The 18,858-nt window shown below is 44.4% G+C and overlaps 1 protein-coding gene across 1 annotated transcript; it reads left to right on the forward strand.

Moving 5' to 3' along the window:
- The first annotated feature begins 2,633 nt into the window (after nt 1–2,633).
- On the forward strand, nt 2,634–14,235 carry iffo1b (intermediate filament family orphan 1b). The gene is made up of 9 exons (XM_015950202.3): nt 2,634–3,821; nt 7,010–7,070; nt 7,559–7,654; nt 7,873–8,034; nt 8,227–8,411; nt 8,498–8,624; nt 10,753–10,842; nt 11,074–11,204; nt 13,942–14,235. The coding sequence occupies exons 1-9, from the start codon at nt 2,863–2,865 to the stop codon at nt 14,036–14,038; spliced, it is 1,908 nt and encodes a 635-aa protein (XP_015805688.3). The 5' UTR covers nt 2,634–2,862; the 3' UTR covers nt 14,039–14,235.
- Nucleotides 14,236–18,858: the final 4,623 nt, after the last annotated feature.

An 18,858-nucleotide genomic window follows, 5' to 3' on the forward strand; every position in this document is an offset into this window, starting at 1 on the left:
GCCACCGGGATCTATCAGGCAGATGCCAAAATCTTAAACCCCCCGACCCGGTTGCCACGAACACTCAGGCAGACCAAGACACAACCCTTCACACCAGGTGTGGCAGGGGGAGGGGGGACGAAGATCTATATCATCAAAAGAAGTTCCAGGAGAGGGGAGAAGTCAAAGGCCCCACCTGACATATACAGTCATACACAAACACAGTCACACACTCCCTCCCTCAGGCTCACACATGCACATACAACCCAAGACTTAAAAAAATGCACACCGGACACCCACTCATGCTCCCCATACACGCCCTATTCACTCTGGTCCCGGTACTGCTGCACATTGGGTACAGCCATCACCGGTTACCAGAGTTTGACCCTTTCTGCTGGGGCGCTGATGAGCAGGCTCCCCCGCCCAACGCTGAGCACAGCAACCCACCACCCCAGACCCCAACCAGACGGCCAGATCTCCCTCCTAGCCTCCAGCCCCAGGAAGCCAAGCAACAACAGAGGTGGCTAAGACCCCTAGTCTCCCTCCGCCTGCTCCAATATAGTGTTGTGTGATCATGAGGTGTATTCCATGGCTGTGGTGAGCGGGCAGTGCGGGCATCATCCGGCCTATGCCAGCTGATGCCACCGCACCACCCCACTTACACCCTCAGCCCTCGGTGTCTAAGTGCGGTTTAATATTGGAAGTGGGCACCGGCACCCGGGAGGAGGCTGAGATATCCCCCTGCCAAATGCTGTTGAATGTGCTCACTCCCAAGGCCCTAAGTGTGTGTTTGCGTGGAATGTTGTCGGTGGAAGTGTATATGGTATAAATAAAATTGGGGGGCAGGTTGCCACAGGAATACGGAAATGGGGTCCATACCCACACTCCCTGACTTGCCCACCCCACAAGGTCCTATGTGTATGTTTGTGTGATGATGTGAGGGAGCAGGAGGAGAGAAATATGCGGGGATGGGGAGGAATGGCTGGTTGGGCTTAGCCCTCCAGGGAGCCAGCTCCCCTACTGGCCCCAATAGGCACCTCTGTTGTCAAACTGCCACCCAGGGCATGGAGACCCCAGCCCATCCTGCCAGGGCCCAAAGCAGCAGCATTACAGAGCCTCACGGAGTCCGAGGGCACCAACCCAGCCCCACCCCAGCAGAATATCTATGCCCATCCCTGCATTTGCATAACTTCCAGAATATATAAGACATATATAAGACCTCCCCCTCCCCTGTGATGGAACGGCAGAGGAGCCAAGGCCTACCTGAGGCCCCCGAACCCGGGCCAGGCACTGCTGCATGTTCCTGCCTTCTTCGGCAGCATACATGTCAGGACCTGACCCCCAAGGCCCCACCCAGATCCCCACACGGAGCCGGCCACCCCCAAACCCCGAGCCCCCAGGCCCCCACCCAGACCCGCCCAGGGGCAATGCAGCTGCCAGGCAGTGACCCATGGTTGCCGCCAAGATCCCCAAGGGGCCCCACTCACAACCGCCAGCAGTCCACCCCCCGAGGCAACCCAAGCACCTCCAGAGGGGGGCAACGGCCCCCCAGTCCCAGACACCCCAGTGAACCCACCTCCAGGGAACATCCGGATACTCCAAACTCAGACCCCACGCTCCCCCTTCTGTAATTCAGAAGGATGAAGACTGAGTTGAAACTGGACACCAGAGTTGGGGATGAAACATCCGCTGAGGAATGTTTCCATCATCAGGATGATTTGTCTGATAAAATAAATATTTTTAAAATGATAAAGTGTACAGAGTCTCTTTAAAGCACAGATGCATTTGATGTTTGCCAACATCTCTAAATATGCTGGTTGTTTCATTTTTATAAAATAAGTTTGTTGTCTCCTTTTATCTTTTATAAAGTCAAAATCCCTCAAAACCAGTGGTGTCCTGGTCCCCCAGAGCCACAATCTTGCATTGTTTAGAAGTTTCTCTGCTTCAACATATTTGATTTTTTTTCTGTAGGTAGGTAATAAGCTCAATGACCTACTGAAAGGATAATTCATTGAATCAGGCGCGTTGGAGCAGGTAAATAACTAAAAAAAAACAGGACAAAAAGACCTCTTGACTATATTTGTAAGCTTAAAGCTTCCATAAGATGATCGTTATGCCTGAGTTATTGTTTTATGAACAGTTTTATTTAAAAATAGTTAATTTTATCATTTACTAATGAGAAAACGAAGCCAACAAAAAAAGCAAACATGCTTTGGGTACAGGCATACATTGGGTCTTTTATATATTTAAAATTAAAATCAGCCATAACAGAGAAAATAAAAACAAATTAAAAGTTTCATTTTGACTGAAACTACCGGCAGGCAGGTTGTAGGAGCAACTGCAAATTAATACAATCCTTTTTTATTTAAAAAATGAATTTCCAAATGTGTCCTAATTGATACTCCACCCTAACACGTGGACTAACAAATGAAACGCTTGTTATGATGAAACGGAAAAACAATCCACTCAGAGGAGAGAAGCGCGTGCGCCCTTACTGTGGTGTTTACGGTAGGCGGATCCAATCCCGCAGCGCTGGTTCCGGTGACCGGTCTGCGGTCACATCTCCGATCTGGATTCAGTGCCGCCGGATTTCTTTGTTATTGGTTCATGCTCTGCGTCTTTTCTTCGTTTTAAGCCTTTGTTTTGTTAAACGTTGAAGCCCGGATCGGTGTTATGTTCTTTAACCCGCCTCTGCTCGCTTGTTTTGTTGTCGGCTCGCCGAGAGGGATCCATCAGCGGGACTTGTGGGCTTTAAGGTTTTTATTTAAACGCTGTTATATAACCGGATGAAGCGCACGCCTTCCTCCGCTCGTTTCCCGGTGACGTGAGCTTTATTCGGACCCATCTTTCTGCTGTAGCGAGAGGACAACCCCGTGCGTGTTCATGCCCGATCTGCAGCGCTTCAGTTTTAAATACCATAGCATGAATCCATTGTTGGGGGCCAACACGCACCAACAACAGCACCCGCATCAGAGCCAAGGACACCCGGACTCCCCCTCAGGACTCCTCCCAGACGCCGTGTTCGGTGGACCGGACCCGGAGACTCTTCTCCTCGGTGAGCAGTTGGGGCCTGACCCGCAGGGACCCGCGCCTTTCCTCTACCACACCCACAGCAGCCCCTACCAGCACCGCACGGTGCCGCACCCCCCCGCAGCCATGGCCCTCAGAAACGACCTGGGATCCAACATCAGCGTCCTGAAGACCCTCAACCTGAGGTTCCGGTGCTTCCTGGCTAAAGTGCACGAGTTGGAGCGCAGGAATAAGATCTTGGAGAAACAGCTGCAGCAGGCCCTGGAGGCCAGCAAGGGCTGTCCAGGTGGAAGCTGCGAGAACAAGTCCCACACCCAGGAAGCAAGCGTGCAGACGGGATTTGTGGGGACCATTCCACTCAGACCGGGATCCCTTCCCTTCCACAACACCAACAACTCTGCCAGAAGGCCGACAACACTGTTCACACCTCCACTGGCGGCATCCTTCTCACCAGCATCCTCTGAAAACTCCAGCTCAACCCAAACCAACGCCTCCTGCAACCCAGTCATCACCATCACCCAGTCCTCCCCCTGTGTGGACTCCCCAGGGCCCGGTTCTAATAAAACCACCCAGAACAGCAAAGGCTCGGGGAACTCCACCAACCCTCCTCCACGCTTCCTCCCCGGGACCATCTGGTCATACAACCACACCCGGAAGTTTGGAGCCGGTGCCGAGCGCCTGGCCAGTCCAGGAGTGTCCTGGATGCACCCGGATGGAGTCGGCGTCCAGATCGACACCATCACCCCGGAGATCCGAGCCCTTTACAATGTTCTGGCTAAAGTCAAGAGGGAGAGAGATGAGTATAAATGCAGGTAAATCAATGAAACCCCTTTATTTTTTACAAGTCCTGAAATGAAACTGATATTTTCTGAAGGGTTTTAGGAAGAGCAGAGCTGCAGCCGGTCAGCAGGAGCAGAGTCAGCACAAAAAAAACCCTCTCAGTTCTGCACCTCCAGCTCCGTTGTGCAGGCATGTCTGACCCGTCTGACCACAGAGGCAGGTGCTGCCGCCACAGACCCACAGAGAAAAAGAACTCGCCAGGAGCTAAATATAAACATGAATGACACTCAGAGCATCAGAAGGGACTGGGGGGGGGCGCCACAAAGCTCAGCATGAGTTTGAAAATAAAAACTGAGTTGGTTTTATTTGTGAAAATTCACACTTTAGAGATGTTGGGTTGCATCTGGTCCTCAGTAGTTTGACTAAGTGAGATGATGTCATTCTGTCCTCAGAACAAGGGCTCAGAGCTGCAGAGTTCACGTGACCTTCGCTCCTGTAGACGGGCATTTTTACACGCACACAGTAGAGACGCAAACTCAATTTTTTAGGGTGGATTTCACCTTTAAGTCCTTGATTTATGAACGCCTCTTATTGAAAATACGGATTACTTCCAGCACAGTTACTTATCGCTCCTGAATGACCTTCAGCAGGCCCTGTGCTCCTGCACATTCATCCCTCCATTCCCCCGCATTACGTCCAAATGAGCAGTTTGGCATAGTTAACAGAGGACATTTGGACCACATTATAGAGGGTTATCTGTGGGACGACTCCAGCGGTCGAAGAATGTGAGACAGCTCAGATATACGTGTCCTTTGCACATGGAAACTCCGGGAGTCCTGAGTCCCGCTGAAATATGTGGGATCGTTAGTCTGGCTCAGCATTTCACCATCCCAGCCTTTCCTCGGAACCAGGCTTGTTTTGCTGCACCTGTTAGAGAAAAGCTAGGGTGTTCTGTTTATGAGGACGTTCAGGCTGGAGACCCATCTTTTTAGCTTAGCTTTTAACTGAATACTCTCACTTTTTAAATTAATTTATTACTTAGTTTATTTATTTATTTTGTCTATTTGTTTTATTGATTGAATGTATTCTTTCTTTATACGTGCTTTTTAAACAGTTTTTTTTACCATGATTTATGATCAACATTATTTTAATATCTATATAAAATTTTAGATTACAATTCTCATTTTAGCTCTTTGGATTTTATATTTTAACCTTTAACCTTTTTCCAGTGCTTCCTCTGTGGGAGCCCTCTGCCCCGGCGGCGGTGGTCGGCTGTGGCGGCCTGGGTGCTTTCCATGTGTGCCTGGGTGGAGGTGGGGGTCTCTGCCCTCCCTGCCCTGGGCGCCCGGTGTCGGTGCCTCGGCTGCTGCTGTGGATCTGCTGCTGTCGGGTCAGATGGCTCCACTGATGGTGTTTCCTTATCCTTATCTTAGCTGGTCTGGCTCATCTGATCTCAGCCAATCGTGTTTTTTTAATTGTTTTTTACCATGGGGAAGGGGACATGTGTGTGTGTGTGTGTGTGTGTGTGTGTGTGTGTCGGTGGAGGAGTGTTGTGAGGGGTTTTTATTGTCAGACTGTTTTTAAAATTCTGGGGATGGGAGGGAATGTGGGGCCTTTTTAATTTGTTAAGCACATTGAGTTGCATGTATTGCAGGAGTAAGTGCTATATAAATAAAGTTGATTGATTGATCCTCTGCTCCAACTCCCCCCCCCCCCCCCCCCCCACACACACACACACATGCCCTTTGCCCACTACATTCTCCATCTCTGCTTCAAACCAGACCCGGTCCCCCACTTCCTGTCTCCTGCTCACATTTTCTTCCATTGCGCAGCCCCCCCCCCTGTATCTGCAATGCAGCATGCACTGCAAGCTGCAGCTGGAGGAAGAGGAAGGGGAAGGGAGGGCCCAGTTTGCAGAAGGAAGCACTTCTTCACTTTGTGTGCAGCTCGCTGATCAAACAATCATTCCCTCCCCTTGCTTCATGACTCAGTTTCTTTCAGTATTCCCTGAAGGGGGTCGGTGTTCTGCAGCATTCTGCCTTTCTGGCAGCGTTTCAGCAGATTGCAGTACGTGGATTTTCCCCCGCCACCACCGCGGCATGTGCGGCATAAGTCGTACATCTCATTCGGAGTCTGTGCTCAGGCTTTTAAATGTATTAAGCCTCAGATTTATGGGCCAATCGTGTGAGCAGCTGCGTTACAGGAGCATGCAAATCACAAGAGAACTCTGGAAGTCACTCGCTCACACTTTCACTCTTTTCCTATTTAAGCGCTAGCTGTGCACGTCCCATCTGTTATTGCTCGTCTTCTAAATGAAAATGAGTTTCATTTATAAAAATCACATAAGGCAACACTAAATAGGTTTCCCGCGTCTCCCCCCTACTGGTTGAAAACAGAATTACAAGTGTAAACAACTCTTCAACAGCCGGGGGTAGCTAGTGCTAACAATGAGCTAATGCTAGCATGAGCAAACTGATACTAGAAAAAGCCTGAAATTAAAAAGATTCACACGGTTGAACAAAAAATACAAGTCCATTTGCAACAAAGCCAGGTCATCATCAGTCCGTGATTTCTTAGCCTTCTGTAGCTTCCTCAAAATAGCGTAGATTGTGCTGATGTTAACTCTGGATTTAAATTTATGCTTCTCCTCCAAAGACATTATTGTCTTACTTGTACTTCCAGGCTTCACCGTGATACCAACAGAAAAGCAAACTTCTTGTGATTTTTATTGACAATCTGCAAACTGAACGTGCTAACTGCTAGCATTACAGCTAACAGCCATACAGCAGGTAAAGAGCGGCCCCTAGAACACCTACCTGCTCCACTAAACTATCAAGTGCAGTTTTTGGTCAGCAGATGGCTGCATAATGGTGTCATATATGAAACTAGTCAACTTCCTAACTCCACAATCACTGAGATCAACTATAAAGCGCAAAGTTAAAGTTAAAAAAACAATTTAGTATTACTTTAATGGGAGTAAGTGAAAACATACAAATAATAGGTTTATAGTTTGGTTCTGCTTTAAAATGCAAACTTAACGTAATTAATTCTCTCGCTTGCAAAAACAAACTTGACTTACGCACATTTCTTTTATTAGCCCGTTTAAAGACCCATCCCCAGCTTACCACTGTCTACCAGCGAAGTCCTATATTCCATTTTTTTCCTTAATTGATGCTGAAACAATAAAGAAAGGACTGAACCTTTTCTACTGGTCTCTTAGATGGGAGGAGGAATATACCATGAGGATGGATCTGCAGCAGAAGATCGTGGACTTGCAAGAGGTAAATTTGATTCTTTTTAAATTAATATTGTAGCTCTGATGTTTAAATTAAATTACACAAAGACTGTGGTTGAACGTGAATGTCGCGGTGAACCAGTAAAATATGCTAATTAAAAAAACCCTGAAAAGGTGACGGTTTTGCAGACAGCTTCCTTCTTAGAGAGCATCAGATGACCTCATTTGTGCTTCCTGCAACTGTGTCCTGACAGCAACACTTTTCACGATTTCCTGTATTCGTGTCTGTTTGTTTTTCTTTTCTTTCTTGTAACGTTCGCATGCAGCATTGCCAGGAATCTTTACCTGACCCTGTTTAGGTGACTTCACCACATCGCCCGGTGACCGCAGACATCATGCAGAATGTGCAGGCCCCCAGCCAGTGTGACAGGATGTTAGCATAGATCAGCAGAGACATGAGAGAGCTTTAACCTAGAGGGTCATCTTTGTGGGTTTGGAGTGTTTGTACTTGTTCACAGGTGTTTTAATGTGCAGGACCTGCAGGAGAGTGAAGGCTGTCAGGATGAGCTGGCTCTCCGAGTGCAGCAGCTGAAGGCAGAGCTGGTTCTCTTCAAAGGCCTCATGAGCAATGTGAGCAGAGTCTAGCTCATGCAGATCTACGTTAAACACAGTTTTGCATTTTAGTTATTAATCTAACGTCCGCTGAGTGATGCTTCAGCTTCATGTTGTGGATTCTGTAAAACTGATAGAAAGGGTTTAATGGGTTTTTATTGGAAAACAAGATTTTACAGATTAGAAAAAAAGAGTTTCTGTGACTTTTGGAACTTTTCTTTTTTCTGCTTCTGAAGAATTTGTCAGAGTTGGACAGCAAGATCCAGGAGAAGGCCATGAAAGTGGACATGGACATCTGCCGTAGGATTGACATCACCGCTCGTTTGTGTGACGTGGCCCAGCAGAGAAACTGTGAAGATGTGATCCAGATGTACCGGGTACCAGGGAACCCGCCGCAGGTGTTCATGTCTGAATCATCCATCATTTACACCGAGCACAGAAACAATGTGGTCCGGTTTCCCTACGGCTTCCACCACGCCGAAAAGTCGCCGAGTCCAATCAGAGTGTTGATCGGCGTACGGATTCTGGACCGCATCCGTTCCGTACTCGGCGTGAACGAGTGCCAAGTCTGATCTTAACGATCTCTGCAGGTTCCAAACAACCAATCGTCCCTGAGTCTGCGGCGTAAACAAACCCCTCTGTCTTTCAACGGGAGCGAGTGCGACGAACCCATCAGCACCTCCGAAAGCGACGCCGGAGTGGCTAAAGACGAGGAGCGCTTTGGCTCATCGGCCAGTCAGATCAACGAGGAGATGCAGAGGATGCTGACCCATCTGTGAGTCGTCTGACTTACAAACATGAAGGACCAGTCCTGCCTCGGCAGCCTCTTAATGCACGTGCGTGTTTTTATTCTCACCACAGACGTGAGTGTGAGTTTGAAGACGACTGTGACAGTCTGGCCTGGGAGGAGACGGAAGAGACACTGCTGCTTTGGGAGGACTTCCCAGGATGCACTCTGCCTCCAGACCCCACCCACCCACCAGGAGAGGTGAACTGTGCATTTTTAGCTCGTCATAATCTCAGCATAAGATGATTTATAAGGTATATAGTCTTTCATTATTACATAACTGAGCATTTATATTTTCAGTCTGGTTTTAGACAATATCACAGCACAGAATCCGCTCACATCAGGGTTTTTAATGATAGTATTTTAGCCACCGATTCCAGTTCTCATGTTGCCCTGGTGATGTTGGACCTCTCAGCTACATTTGACACGGTTGATCATGACATTTTACTGTCCCGCCTTGAGAATTTGGTCGGCATTAAGGGATCTGCACTTGGCTGGTTCCACTCCTATTTTGACAACAGGTCTATTAGAGTTAGAATGGACGACTGTTCATCTCCCTCTGCTGCTCTTCTTCGGGGCGTGCCACAGGGGTCTATCCTCGGCCCCCTTTTATTTAGCATTTATATTCTTCCACTGGGACTGACTTTTAGGAAGTTCAACATTAACTTTCATCTTTACGCGGACGACTGCCAGATTTATGTTCCCTTGAAGACTTTTACCTCCATCCAGCCGCTCCTTGATAGTGAGGTTAAAAACTGGCTGTCAGCAAATTTTCTGCTGCTGAATGATTTTATGACCGAGTTTATAGTTTTTACTCCTAATGGCTCGTCTTCCTCCGCTCCTGATCTTTCTGCTCTTCCTTTTAAAATTAGTCAAACAATTGTTAATCTTGGAATTAAAATGGATGCGGCTCTAAAAATGGACCCTCACGTTAATCACATGGTTAAATCATGTTTTTATCAGTTGAGACCTCTTTCCAAACTAAAACCCATTCTGAATCGGCGCCGCCTCAAGACAACCATTCACGCTTTCATCACCCCAAGGTTGGATTACTCCAATGCAATTCTGTTTGGTATTTCAAAAGCCGCATTATCCCGCGTTCAGCTGATACAGAATGCGACAGCAAGATTTCAGACTAATACGGGCCGTCGGCAGCACATCACTCGAATTTTAGCAAGACTTCACTGGCTTCCTGTGCACTATTGCATACGTTTTCAAATTTTATTGTTTGTTTTGAAGGCCTTGAATGGCTTAGCACCACCTTACATATCCGAGTTACTCACTCCTTATATGCCGGGCAGGACTCTCCGTTCAGGTGACCTACACCTACTACAGATTCCCCGTCTATGCTGCAAAACCCGTGGTGAATGAACTTTTTCTGTCTGCGCTCCTAAACTCTGGAATGATCTCTCGTTGGATATCAGATTCTCCCCCTCCATTGGGGTTTTTAAGTCTCACTTAAAGACTTACTTTTATTCCCTTGCTTTTACTGCTTAGCTATTTTATCAATGGTTTATTTACTCTGTTCTTTTACCGATTTTATTGACTTCTCTTGTTTGGTTCTTTGTGCTATGCTCTAGCTGTTTTATTCTTTTATATTATTATTTTAACCTTATTTGTTTTTACCCCAGTACAGCACTTTGGTCAGCTCACATGCTGTTTTTAAATGTGCTTTATCAAATAAATGGAATGGAAAGAGAAACACCGTTCTGGTTTGAGGGCCGATACCGATTTCTGGTTCTTGATCCGCAGATTTCAGATGTAGGCTGATATCTGCTTATCTGCAAAAAAAAAAAAAAAAAAAACTGATTTAGAAAATCAAACCTTTGCGACTTTAAAATGCTTTCTGTGCGATTTTTGTTTAAATTAGTCACATTTAATATTCTGTTGCTTTTAAACAGATTGATGCGGAGCAGAAAGGTTGGTATGGTGTTGGTATCTGAGACGGCGCTCTGTTTTCAGCCAGAACCATGACCTCGAACGCCCGTCGTCTAAAAGTGTATGAATCTCCAGCATCATCCCGTTTTTATCCGACCCTGTCGCTCTCTGCGGCGGGAATGTTTCCGGACTGCGTAAAGACACCGACACCCTGCACCCATGTACTTTGTGTTTGTTTTCCAGAAATATTTGTAGGGGTTTGTTTTCCTTCGTTTTTCAGCAGCCTGTCGTCCCTTTGGAGGGAACAACTGCAGCAGTCGGTGAAATGTGATCTGAGGAGAGAATAAAGCAAGCTTAGTCTGATTTTTCTTTTTAGAAGTTTTACTGGGGTTCAACATCTGTTTTTCCTTTTTAGATGTTCTTAAATATGCTTCTGTTCTGTGTTTGTCAGGAGGACTGTCTGGAGAAGGTGATTAATGACACCGAGTGTCTGTTCAAATCCAGAGAGAAGGAATATCAGGAGACAATCGGCCAGATTGAGGTCAGACTTATTCTTACAGGCGTTGCCGTTTTTTCTACTAGATATCTGTTCCCATGCGTTCTGCTCAGTATCATGTATTTTTCTGTTTTGTTGTTAAATTCTCGTTGAAAGTTTGTTAGAAATATGGAGGGGTCGTAGCAATGAGTGAAAATCTGTGGAAGCGAGGTGGTACTGGACTGTGTTTGATCCTGCGTGACCTTGACGGTGTCAACATCTGGACTGTGTCTTTAGCTTGAACTGGCCACGGCGAAGAGCGATATGAACCGACACCTGCATGAGTACATGGAGATGTGCTCGATGAAGAGAGGTCTGGATGTGCAGATGGAGACCTGCAGGAGGCTCATCACACAGAGTGGCGACAAGTACGCACACACACACCCACACACACACACGCCCATAGTGCAAAACTAAAACTGCACGCAACAATTTGCAAATAGTAATAGTTGAAGCATTTGCAGGACTTTGTAAGAGCTGAGATACGGTTTTCTCCAAATCGTCTCCATTGAATGTCAGAAACCGTCTCAGGGTTTCTTGAAACACTTCTCAGTTTAGTTTCCATGGAATAAAAGTCCAAGAAGCACAAGACGGCTTTTTGGGATGAGGTCGGAGAACAACTTTCAGATAAAATGAGAAGTTTAAGCCATAATTAATATATAATAACCACATTTGCACAATAGTTGCATATGTTTGGATGTTCTTTTGAGATTACTTCACGTGTCTGTAGCAATTATTACTTATTAATTTTGACCAATAAGATGTGATGAGTCCATTTAAATATGAAGTATCAATCTGATTGATCTTTGAATGATTAATCAGAAGATTCCAAGGTTCTTTGCTTCTTTAGGGACCATAAACACACTTCGTATTAATTCAGAGACAGTCAAGTATATAGTTTATAAAATGAATTTAATTCTTTTTCCTAAACTAATAATTTATGCATGACAAGATATGAATAATGAGATGTGGAGTGGTGGATGTGAGGTAGCAATGGGTACCGAATTCAGTACTTTTTAAGGTACCGACCGAATTCCATAGTACCAACTGAGCACCGATTCACGTCATTTGAAACGGTGCCTCGTTTCGGTACCCGTCCTTCATAACGAGAACTTGCCTAGACAGCTGCGCATGCGCAAGAGCGTTTTGTCGTCGCTCGCGGCGAACCAGTTGTAAACAGAGCAGCATGGTAGAAAGAACGCACGCCAAAGCTTGGGTCCACTTCACTAAATGTGATGGGTAACTGGGTGATGATGAAACCAGCGACAACGATCTAAGTGAGACATCCTCATCTTAATCTGCTCTGGTAGGTAAATAAAATGTTTAAGATAACGTTAGCTTGATTTGTTAGTGTCCGTTTCGCTAATGGTGCGTTCGTTTTCTCCTCGGAACTCCGAATTTCTGACTAGAAGAACATGAATGCGCTCTAAAGTTTGGCTTCACTTTACTAAATGCGACGGGTGATTGGGTGAAGATGAAACCAGTGACAGCGATCTAAGTGTGAGGCATCATCGTTTTAATCTGCTCCAGCAGCTAAATAAACTGTTTAAGATAACGTTAGCTTGATAAATTAGCTTCCATTGCCACCATTGTTATCAGCTAATGGTGCATTCGCTTTCTCCTCGGAAATTCTAACTTCCCAGTAGGAAAAATCAAATGAAAAAAGACGGCAAAAGGAATGAAGATACACAGTAAATTTAGTTCACAGTAAAGATGTTAGCTTCAGTTTAATTATCAGCTTATAAAACTACAAGGACGATGTTAAAATACAAACAGTTGTATGTTATTTATCGTGATATTTATCAAATATGGTTATAAATTGAGAGAAATTATATATTGTATTATAAAAGAGAATTAAAATATTAAACACTCAAAAGTATCTAAAATTGATACCGTTAAGTACCGGTATCGATTCCTAGGTACCGGGAATTAGTACCGAATCGATTCAAATGTCAAAAGTAGCCATCCCTAATGTGAGGTGATGTGATGGAAGCTAGATGTTGTAGCAACCGTTCTTTGTATCTGAGAGAAATTGTGAAATCCGGGTGTAAAAGAATTTGTTGTTTGTTCTAAACTAGAGAGTTGTTTATTCAAAACAGCATCAGGCGCAATCTGTCTGGAACACGTAGACCGTTACGATAGGACCCGTCCAGCCTGAGAGCCCTTGAGGCGACAGCAGGAAGCTGGAATGCTTATGTGCATCACTCCAGTTTTACAGTCCCTCCACTGGCTCCCGGTAGAATATAGAATTCAGTTTAAATCTTTAGTCCTGACCTATAGAGCTCTTAACAACCAGGCTCCAAGCTACCTATCTGAGCTTTTATCCCCACACACCACCTCTCGGAACCTTAGATCCACATCTGAAAACCTCCTGGCTGTTCCTCGAACCAGACTGAAAACCAAAGGGGACAGGGCCTTTCAGACTATTGCACCCAGACTTTGGAACAGTCTACCTTCTAATCTCCGTCTCTCTAACACTGTATAGATCTTTAAAAATCATCTAAAAACTCACATTTTCATCCAGGCGTTCCCTCCCTAAATGTTTCAAAAATATGGCTTTGTTCGGCTTCACACCTTCACTTTGTTTATACTCATGATTTTATTTTCTACTTTATCACTGCTATTGTTTTTCTATGTTTTTATTGGTTAGAGGTATTTGCCCTGATCTTTATCATGTTGTTCAGCGCTTTGTGATTTATATCTGTGAAAGGCGCTATATAAATAAACTTTTACTTACTTTACTTACTAAGGTTGATGTTTGCTCTTAGTTAGTTAGTTGGCTCTTAGAAGAGCCGGTTGTCTGGTATCAGCCGCAGCGTTGAAGAGAGGCTTTGACAGAACCTAAAGAACCTCTGCGGACATCTGTGGGCTCAGGTATATGTCCCGCAGAGCCTCTCATAATAAAACCTTCTACATCCAAGATGTACGTTTTTGAACCACTTTGAATAGCTGCTAATAAATAGCTTTTAGAACCAGCTCTTTGGCTCAAATCCTTGTTATCAATTAAACCGCTAAAAATACAAGAAATGTCTGTTAGTGTTGTTTTCTGTCCACCCCGTGAAAAGTAACCAGCGTAAAACCTTTTTTTTCCTCTGATCCGTGTAGTAACCCTTCAGCAGCCGGGTCCGCAGAGGAGAGCGACCTGAGAGAAAATGACAGATCTTTATCTCCACCGTCTTCCTCAAGTTCCAGCAGATCCTGACACTTCCTCATCCCAGCCATTCGTCTGACAGGCTGTGATCATGTGACCTCTGCTGCGTCCAGCTACAGTACAATGCACCTATAATGGCTTAAACAACATTTTTACATATTTATTCATTTCTTGTTGTGGCGTTTATGCAAATCAGTCTGAGGCGAGGGTGCGTGGCACATTTTGAGGATTGTTATGATTCTAATAATCCAGGTGATCAGTGAGGAAACCGGAAATCTTTATACCACCATTTTAAATCATAACAGTCTGAGCATTTTGGGGTGATTAGTTGTAAAATCCACATGATTTATTGTGTATTTAGTCTGATCATGAGCAGAAATCACAGAAGTGTAAAATTGTTTATTTGCTTAATTAGGTTGATTTTTATTAGAAAATTATTTTCACACCTAAATCCTAACGAAAGACTCCACTTTACTAATAAGCAGCTGCATTCATAGTTCACGATAATGAAATAAAAAGTCAGATTTAATTCTCACACATGCATCATTCAGCCTATTATCAAGGGAAAAAAAACTTTTTACGATTGTTCTGAACGGACGACCGCCATGCCTTCTCCCTCCTGCCAGAGCGCTGAGCTCTAAAACAGTAAACATCCGTTTTGTCCACCCTTGTTTATAAGCTGCGAATCGCCTCATTTCCTGAAGCACCTCTCAGAAAAAGCTCCTGAATGCTGTGCAGCTGCAGCGCAAACGCCTGCAGCGACGTGAGCTGCATGTTAAAGACAGACTGCAGAAAATGTTTTGCTCACATTAAAATCCAGCCGAGAATCTGGATCCAGATTCATTTTAGTGAATAATGTACAAGATAATGAAAATAAGGAGTTTAATGGAAGGGTTTGTGCGCTGACATCATCTTAATGACTTGAGATAATGGTGAGATTATGTTTTAGAGGATAGCGTAAAGTCCACAAGAATACTCGCTTTATTGATTAACAATGGCTCATATTAATAGGTCAGGTCTTTTGACTAATTCATCCTAATAATGCACAACAGCTACTTTGACAAAAGTAAATTAAAGCTGGGGTCTGTAGAGTGATGTCATCATGGAGAGGAGGAGGAGATCTGAATGGCTATTGCCCCACCCCTGCTCCCCATCCCTCTCTGAAAGGAGCTGAAAGCCACACCTTTTGCCATGAACACAAACAAGTAATGTTTTGGATATGTTCCTGCTCAGGCACACCTGATTCTAACTGCTTAATTATCTCCTCGGCCTTCATCAGCTTCTGCAAGAACTGCTGATCACTCATTTGAATCTAAATCTGCAGTGCTCAAGCAGGTAAACATCTAAAATCGGCAGGAATCGGCACTCACAATGCTAGCGCACCACTGCTAACGCTACAACGGGCTAAAACAATCTGATGTAGTGTAAGTTTGTATGCTACACTAATCTCTTAGCTGCAAAACATAAAAGATAAATATCTTTTTGTTCCCCTTCCTCCTCTTCCACAGCTTTTGAAGTTTACAGACTAACATTAATTCAATGCAGATCAAGTTAGCATTCAAGCTAGGTCGATGTGCTAGAGTTCCACATCCGTGTCCCTCTGCACGGCATGCTGGGAACTGGGTCACATTCTCGTCGATTGACAGCTCCCTCTTGTGGATTCTACTGGTCAACGCGGCAGGCTCACACACAGACATCATATGTAGACACCCTGTGGACTGGTGCTGCCTGGTGTAGCAGCGGGCCGCCATCTTGGATGGGTCTCCGTTCCCCCCAGTGCATTTGTTTCTACTGAGGAAGCTGCTTACCCAACTAAAAACATATTTTATTATGCTTTTACACAAAATCAGACATATGGTATGACCTGATGGTTAAAATCTAAATATAATTATGTAAAAATATAAAATCCCAGCAGTTAGGCATAAAATGTAATCCCACGTGATCTGTTTTCAACAACGTGCCAGTTGTTGCAACTGTACGCTGCACAAAAACGGACATATTTGTTCACTCTGCATTGACTCCAGTTGGGTTTCGAGTGTGAGGAGACCCATTCAATATGGTGGCGACGCTGTTATGCTCCTCAGCACCCAATGACGCGGCTACGTATTCATGTCTATGGCCTAGCATAAATGATTCATTTTGCTGTAGAGGCTAGGGGAGGGGCTTAGGGAAAATATAAATTATGAAAGATGACCTACTTTATATCATAGAACAGGGTCCGATAGTCATTTTAAAAATACTTACCCCCGCTTTACAGCAGTCTTAAAACATTTTTTAAAAGTTTCATAAACTGTCTGATAGACATTTTCTTCTTGAAAATGCTCCAGGCTACGCCAAAAGTGCTACAGCTAGCTACTGCTGCTGCTAACGACAGCAAATAACACGAAATTCCATGTAAATAATCATGTTTTGTGAAAATCACAGCTACATGAACGTGTATAAAGCAGATTTTGGATCAAACTTTTGAGAGTGGAGTCACCAATTAATATTTCTCCAAACTGAAGTTGTTCAAATGGGAGTCTATTGTATGCATGGTGGTAATTGTTCTTAACCTTACAAAATCTTGCTTCAGAGGATCAGAAGTATCACTTTTTGTTGATTTTCTGTGTGGATAAAGGCTATCAGAACAGCTAACTTCAGCAACATCCTCATATTTTCTTTTATTTACTCGATTAAATGTTTGGACAAAGACACCCAGAGACCATCCTGCTGCAAGAGCAAATTTGTGATTTTTAAATTTAGCCATAGAAATGAGTGGTGCAGAGAGCCTACGCCTCCTGAATGTCATATGAAGTCACCGTCGATAGCTGCACCGTGTGCTTAACGTCACCACACCGATGTGTCTTTAAGCTGTTAATGAGTTTTATTGCAGCTTATTGTAGCTTAGAAAGAGCAGGTTGTTCCAGAGAAGCAACACAAAGAAGCAGAACGTCTAAAAATGAGCAGAGGAACAAAAAGTCATGGATGTTAGCGACTGAGTGCCAAAATAAAAGAGATTGTGACTAAACAGGAAATGGCCGATTAAAAAAAGACTAAATATGAAGCTGTTTCACCAAGGTGCTTGATGTAAATAATTAAACCTATTTTTGAGCATTTGCACTTAGAAAGGAAGCAGCACTATATGAGTCACACGAAACGAATCAGCTGAAATAAAATAAAGACACACTGGAAATAGATGGTTGTTTTTCCTCTTAGACGTTTCAGATGAACACATACCTCATGGTTAATTCTATAAAATCAGCTACTGGTTCTCAGAAAGATTTTTCCATTTAATTTTCAGGAAAAGTGACAGAATGTTAACAGATGATTGTTTTTGCATGTTGGGTGGGTAGAAATCTGCTGTTTCCAGGGTTTTTTTCTCCTGTTTGAACTCAGAAGAAACATGTTTGAACGAGTCGTGTGAGACGTAAAACACCACGTTTCTCTTTCATATCGTTTTACCTTCAAGCACTGAGTGAGTTTCTTTGTATGCATGTGCCAGTGTGTCTGTTTTAGTCTCGTGTGTGTTTTTAGAAAGACGTTTACTGGGCCAGATGCACAACATTACATCCTAAAATCATATCACTCATGCCGTTTCTTTACCAGTGTGTGTGTGGTTGCCGAGTAAAGTCTATTTAAAAACAATAGAATAATAAAATGAATCTATGAAAACCAATGCTTTTGCAGAAGTGACTGTATGATGGCTTTGAAATGATGAAATATAGCTTTGAAAATATAATTGTGTTTAAAGATCGCAAAAGACGACCGGCCACAGTCACTCACCTGAAAACAGGAACCTTCACTTAGGTCAACGAAATTCTGATGAATCCATTTTTGATTGTAAATGAGAATTCTGGCAGATGATGTCGTAGAGAAACTCTAGCCTTGATCTGTTTGGTTCAAATTTGTGTCGTGAAACAATTTGGCAATAATCCTGAGATCTCAACAGGAATTTCAAGTGTGTGACTTTGTGTCAGGACGATGTTGTTTTGGCTTAAAAGCTTCCCTGCAGATCTGCAGTATGTAACATGTCAGGAGAGACTGAATAAAAGATAAACTGAGCAAAAAAATAAGACTGTTGTAGTTTTTTCAATCTTGGCACCAGAATGCATCTTAATCAAACACCTGAAGCACCTCCATTGACGGCGTTTGATGAGGAAGGGCAATTGCTACAGCTACACTACAGCTTTGTGACAATCAGAGCCACTCAGACCCATGAGCACCCATGCTAAATGCACGATTGTTGGTCTACAGCTACTTCCCTGAATCGATTGCGACATTTGGGGCAGCAGTAGCTCAGGAGGTAGAACGGGTTGCCTCATGACTGGGATTGATTTCAGCACCCGCCAGGGGTATTCTGCTATTGTGTCCTTGGGCAAGACATTTCACCCAACTTGCCTGTGTTGGTGGTAGCGAGAGGGACGAACGGCGCCAAATGGCAGCCTTGCCCCAATCAGACCGCCCCAGGGCGGCTGTGACTAGAAAGTAGCTTACCATCACTAGCAGTGTGTGAATGTGAGAGTGCATGAAAGTGTCTTTGAGTGTCCCAACAAATGCTGTATTCGTTCGATGTCCCAATCTTTTTAATTAAAGTTAAAAAGTCCCATTAGTTGTGTGCGACATTTGTTCTCCGTAAATTCTGGGGGGTGGGGGGGAGCTGCAGATACAGCTGCGCTCAGGAGCCATTTGGTGGTTTAACTCCCCAAATCCAACCCCTCATTGCTGAGTGTCAAGCAGGGAGGCATTGGGTCCCATTTTTCAAGGTCTTTGGTATGACCCGACCAGGAATTGAATCCTGATCTCCCAGTATCAGGGTGGACACTCTACCACTAGGCCACTGAGCTGGTATCCACTGTAAAGTATGTTATTGGGTTGGGGTTCAGCTGCTTTGG

Source organism: Nothobranchius furzeri, chromosome 5 (assembly GCF_043380555.1).
Source record: "Nothobranchius furzeri strain GRZ-AD chromosome 5, NfurGRZ-RIMD1, whole genome shotgun sequence".
NCBI classification, from domain to species: Eukaryota; Metazoa; Chordata; class Actinopteri; order Cyprinodontiformes; family Nothobranchiidae; genus Nothobranchius; species Nothobranchius furzeri.

Bases quoted from the DNA above. Each gene is read 5' to 3' on its own strand.
- iffo1b (XM_015950202.3), top strand. From the start codon at position 2,863: ATGCCCGATCTGCAGCGCTTCAGTTTTAAATACCATAGCATGAATCCA. The intron at 7,655-7,872 runs GTGAGCAGAGTC...CTGCTTCTGAAG, and splicing joins TCAAAGGCCTCATGAGCAAT to AATTTGTCAGAGTTGGACAG. The intron at 8,035-8,226 runs GTGTTCATGTCT...CGATCTCTGCAG, and splicing joins TACCAGGGAACCCGCCGCAG to GTTCCAAACAACCAATCGTC.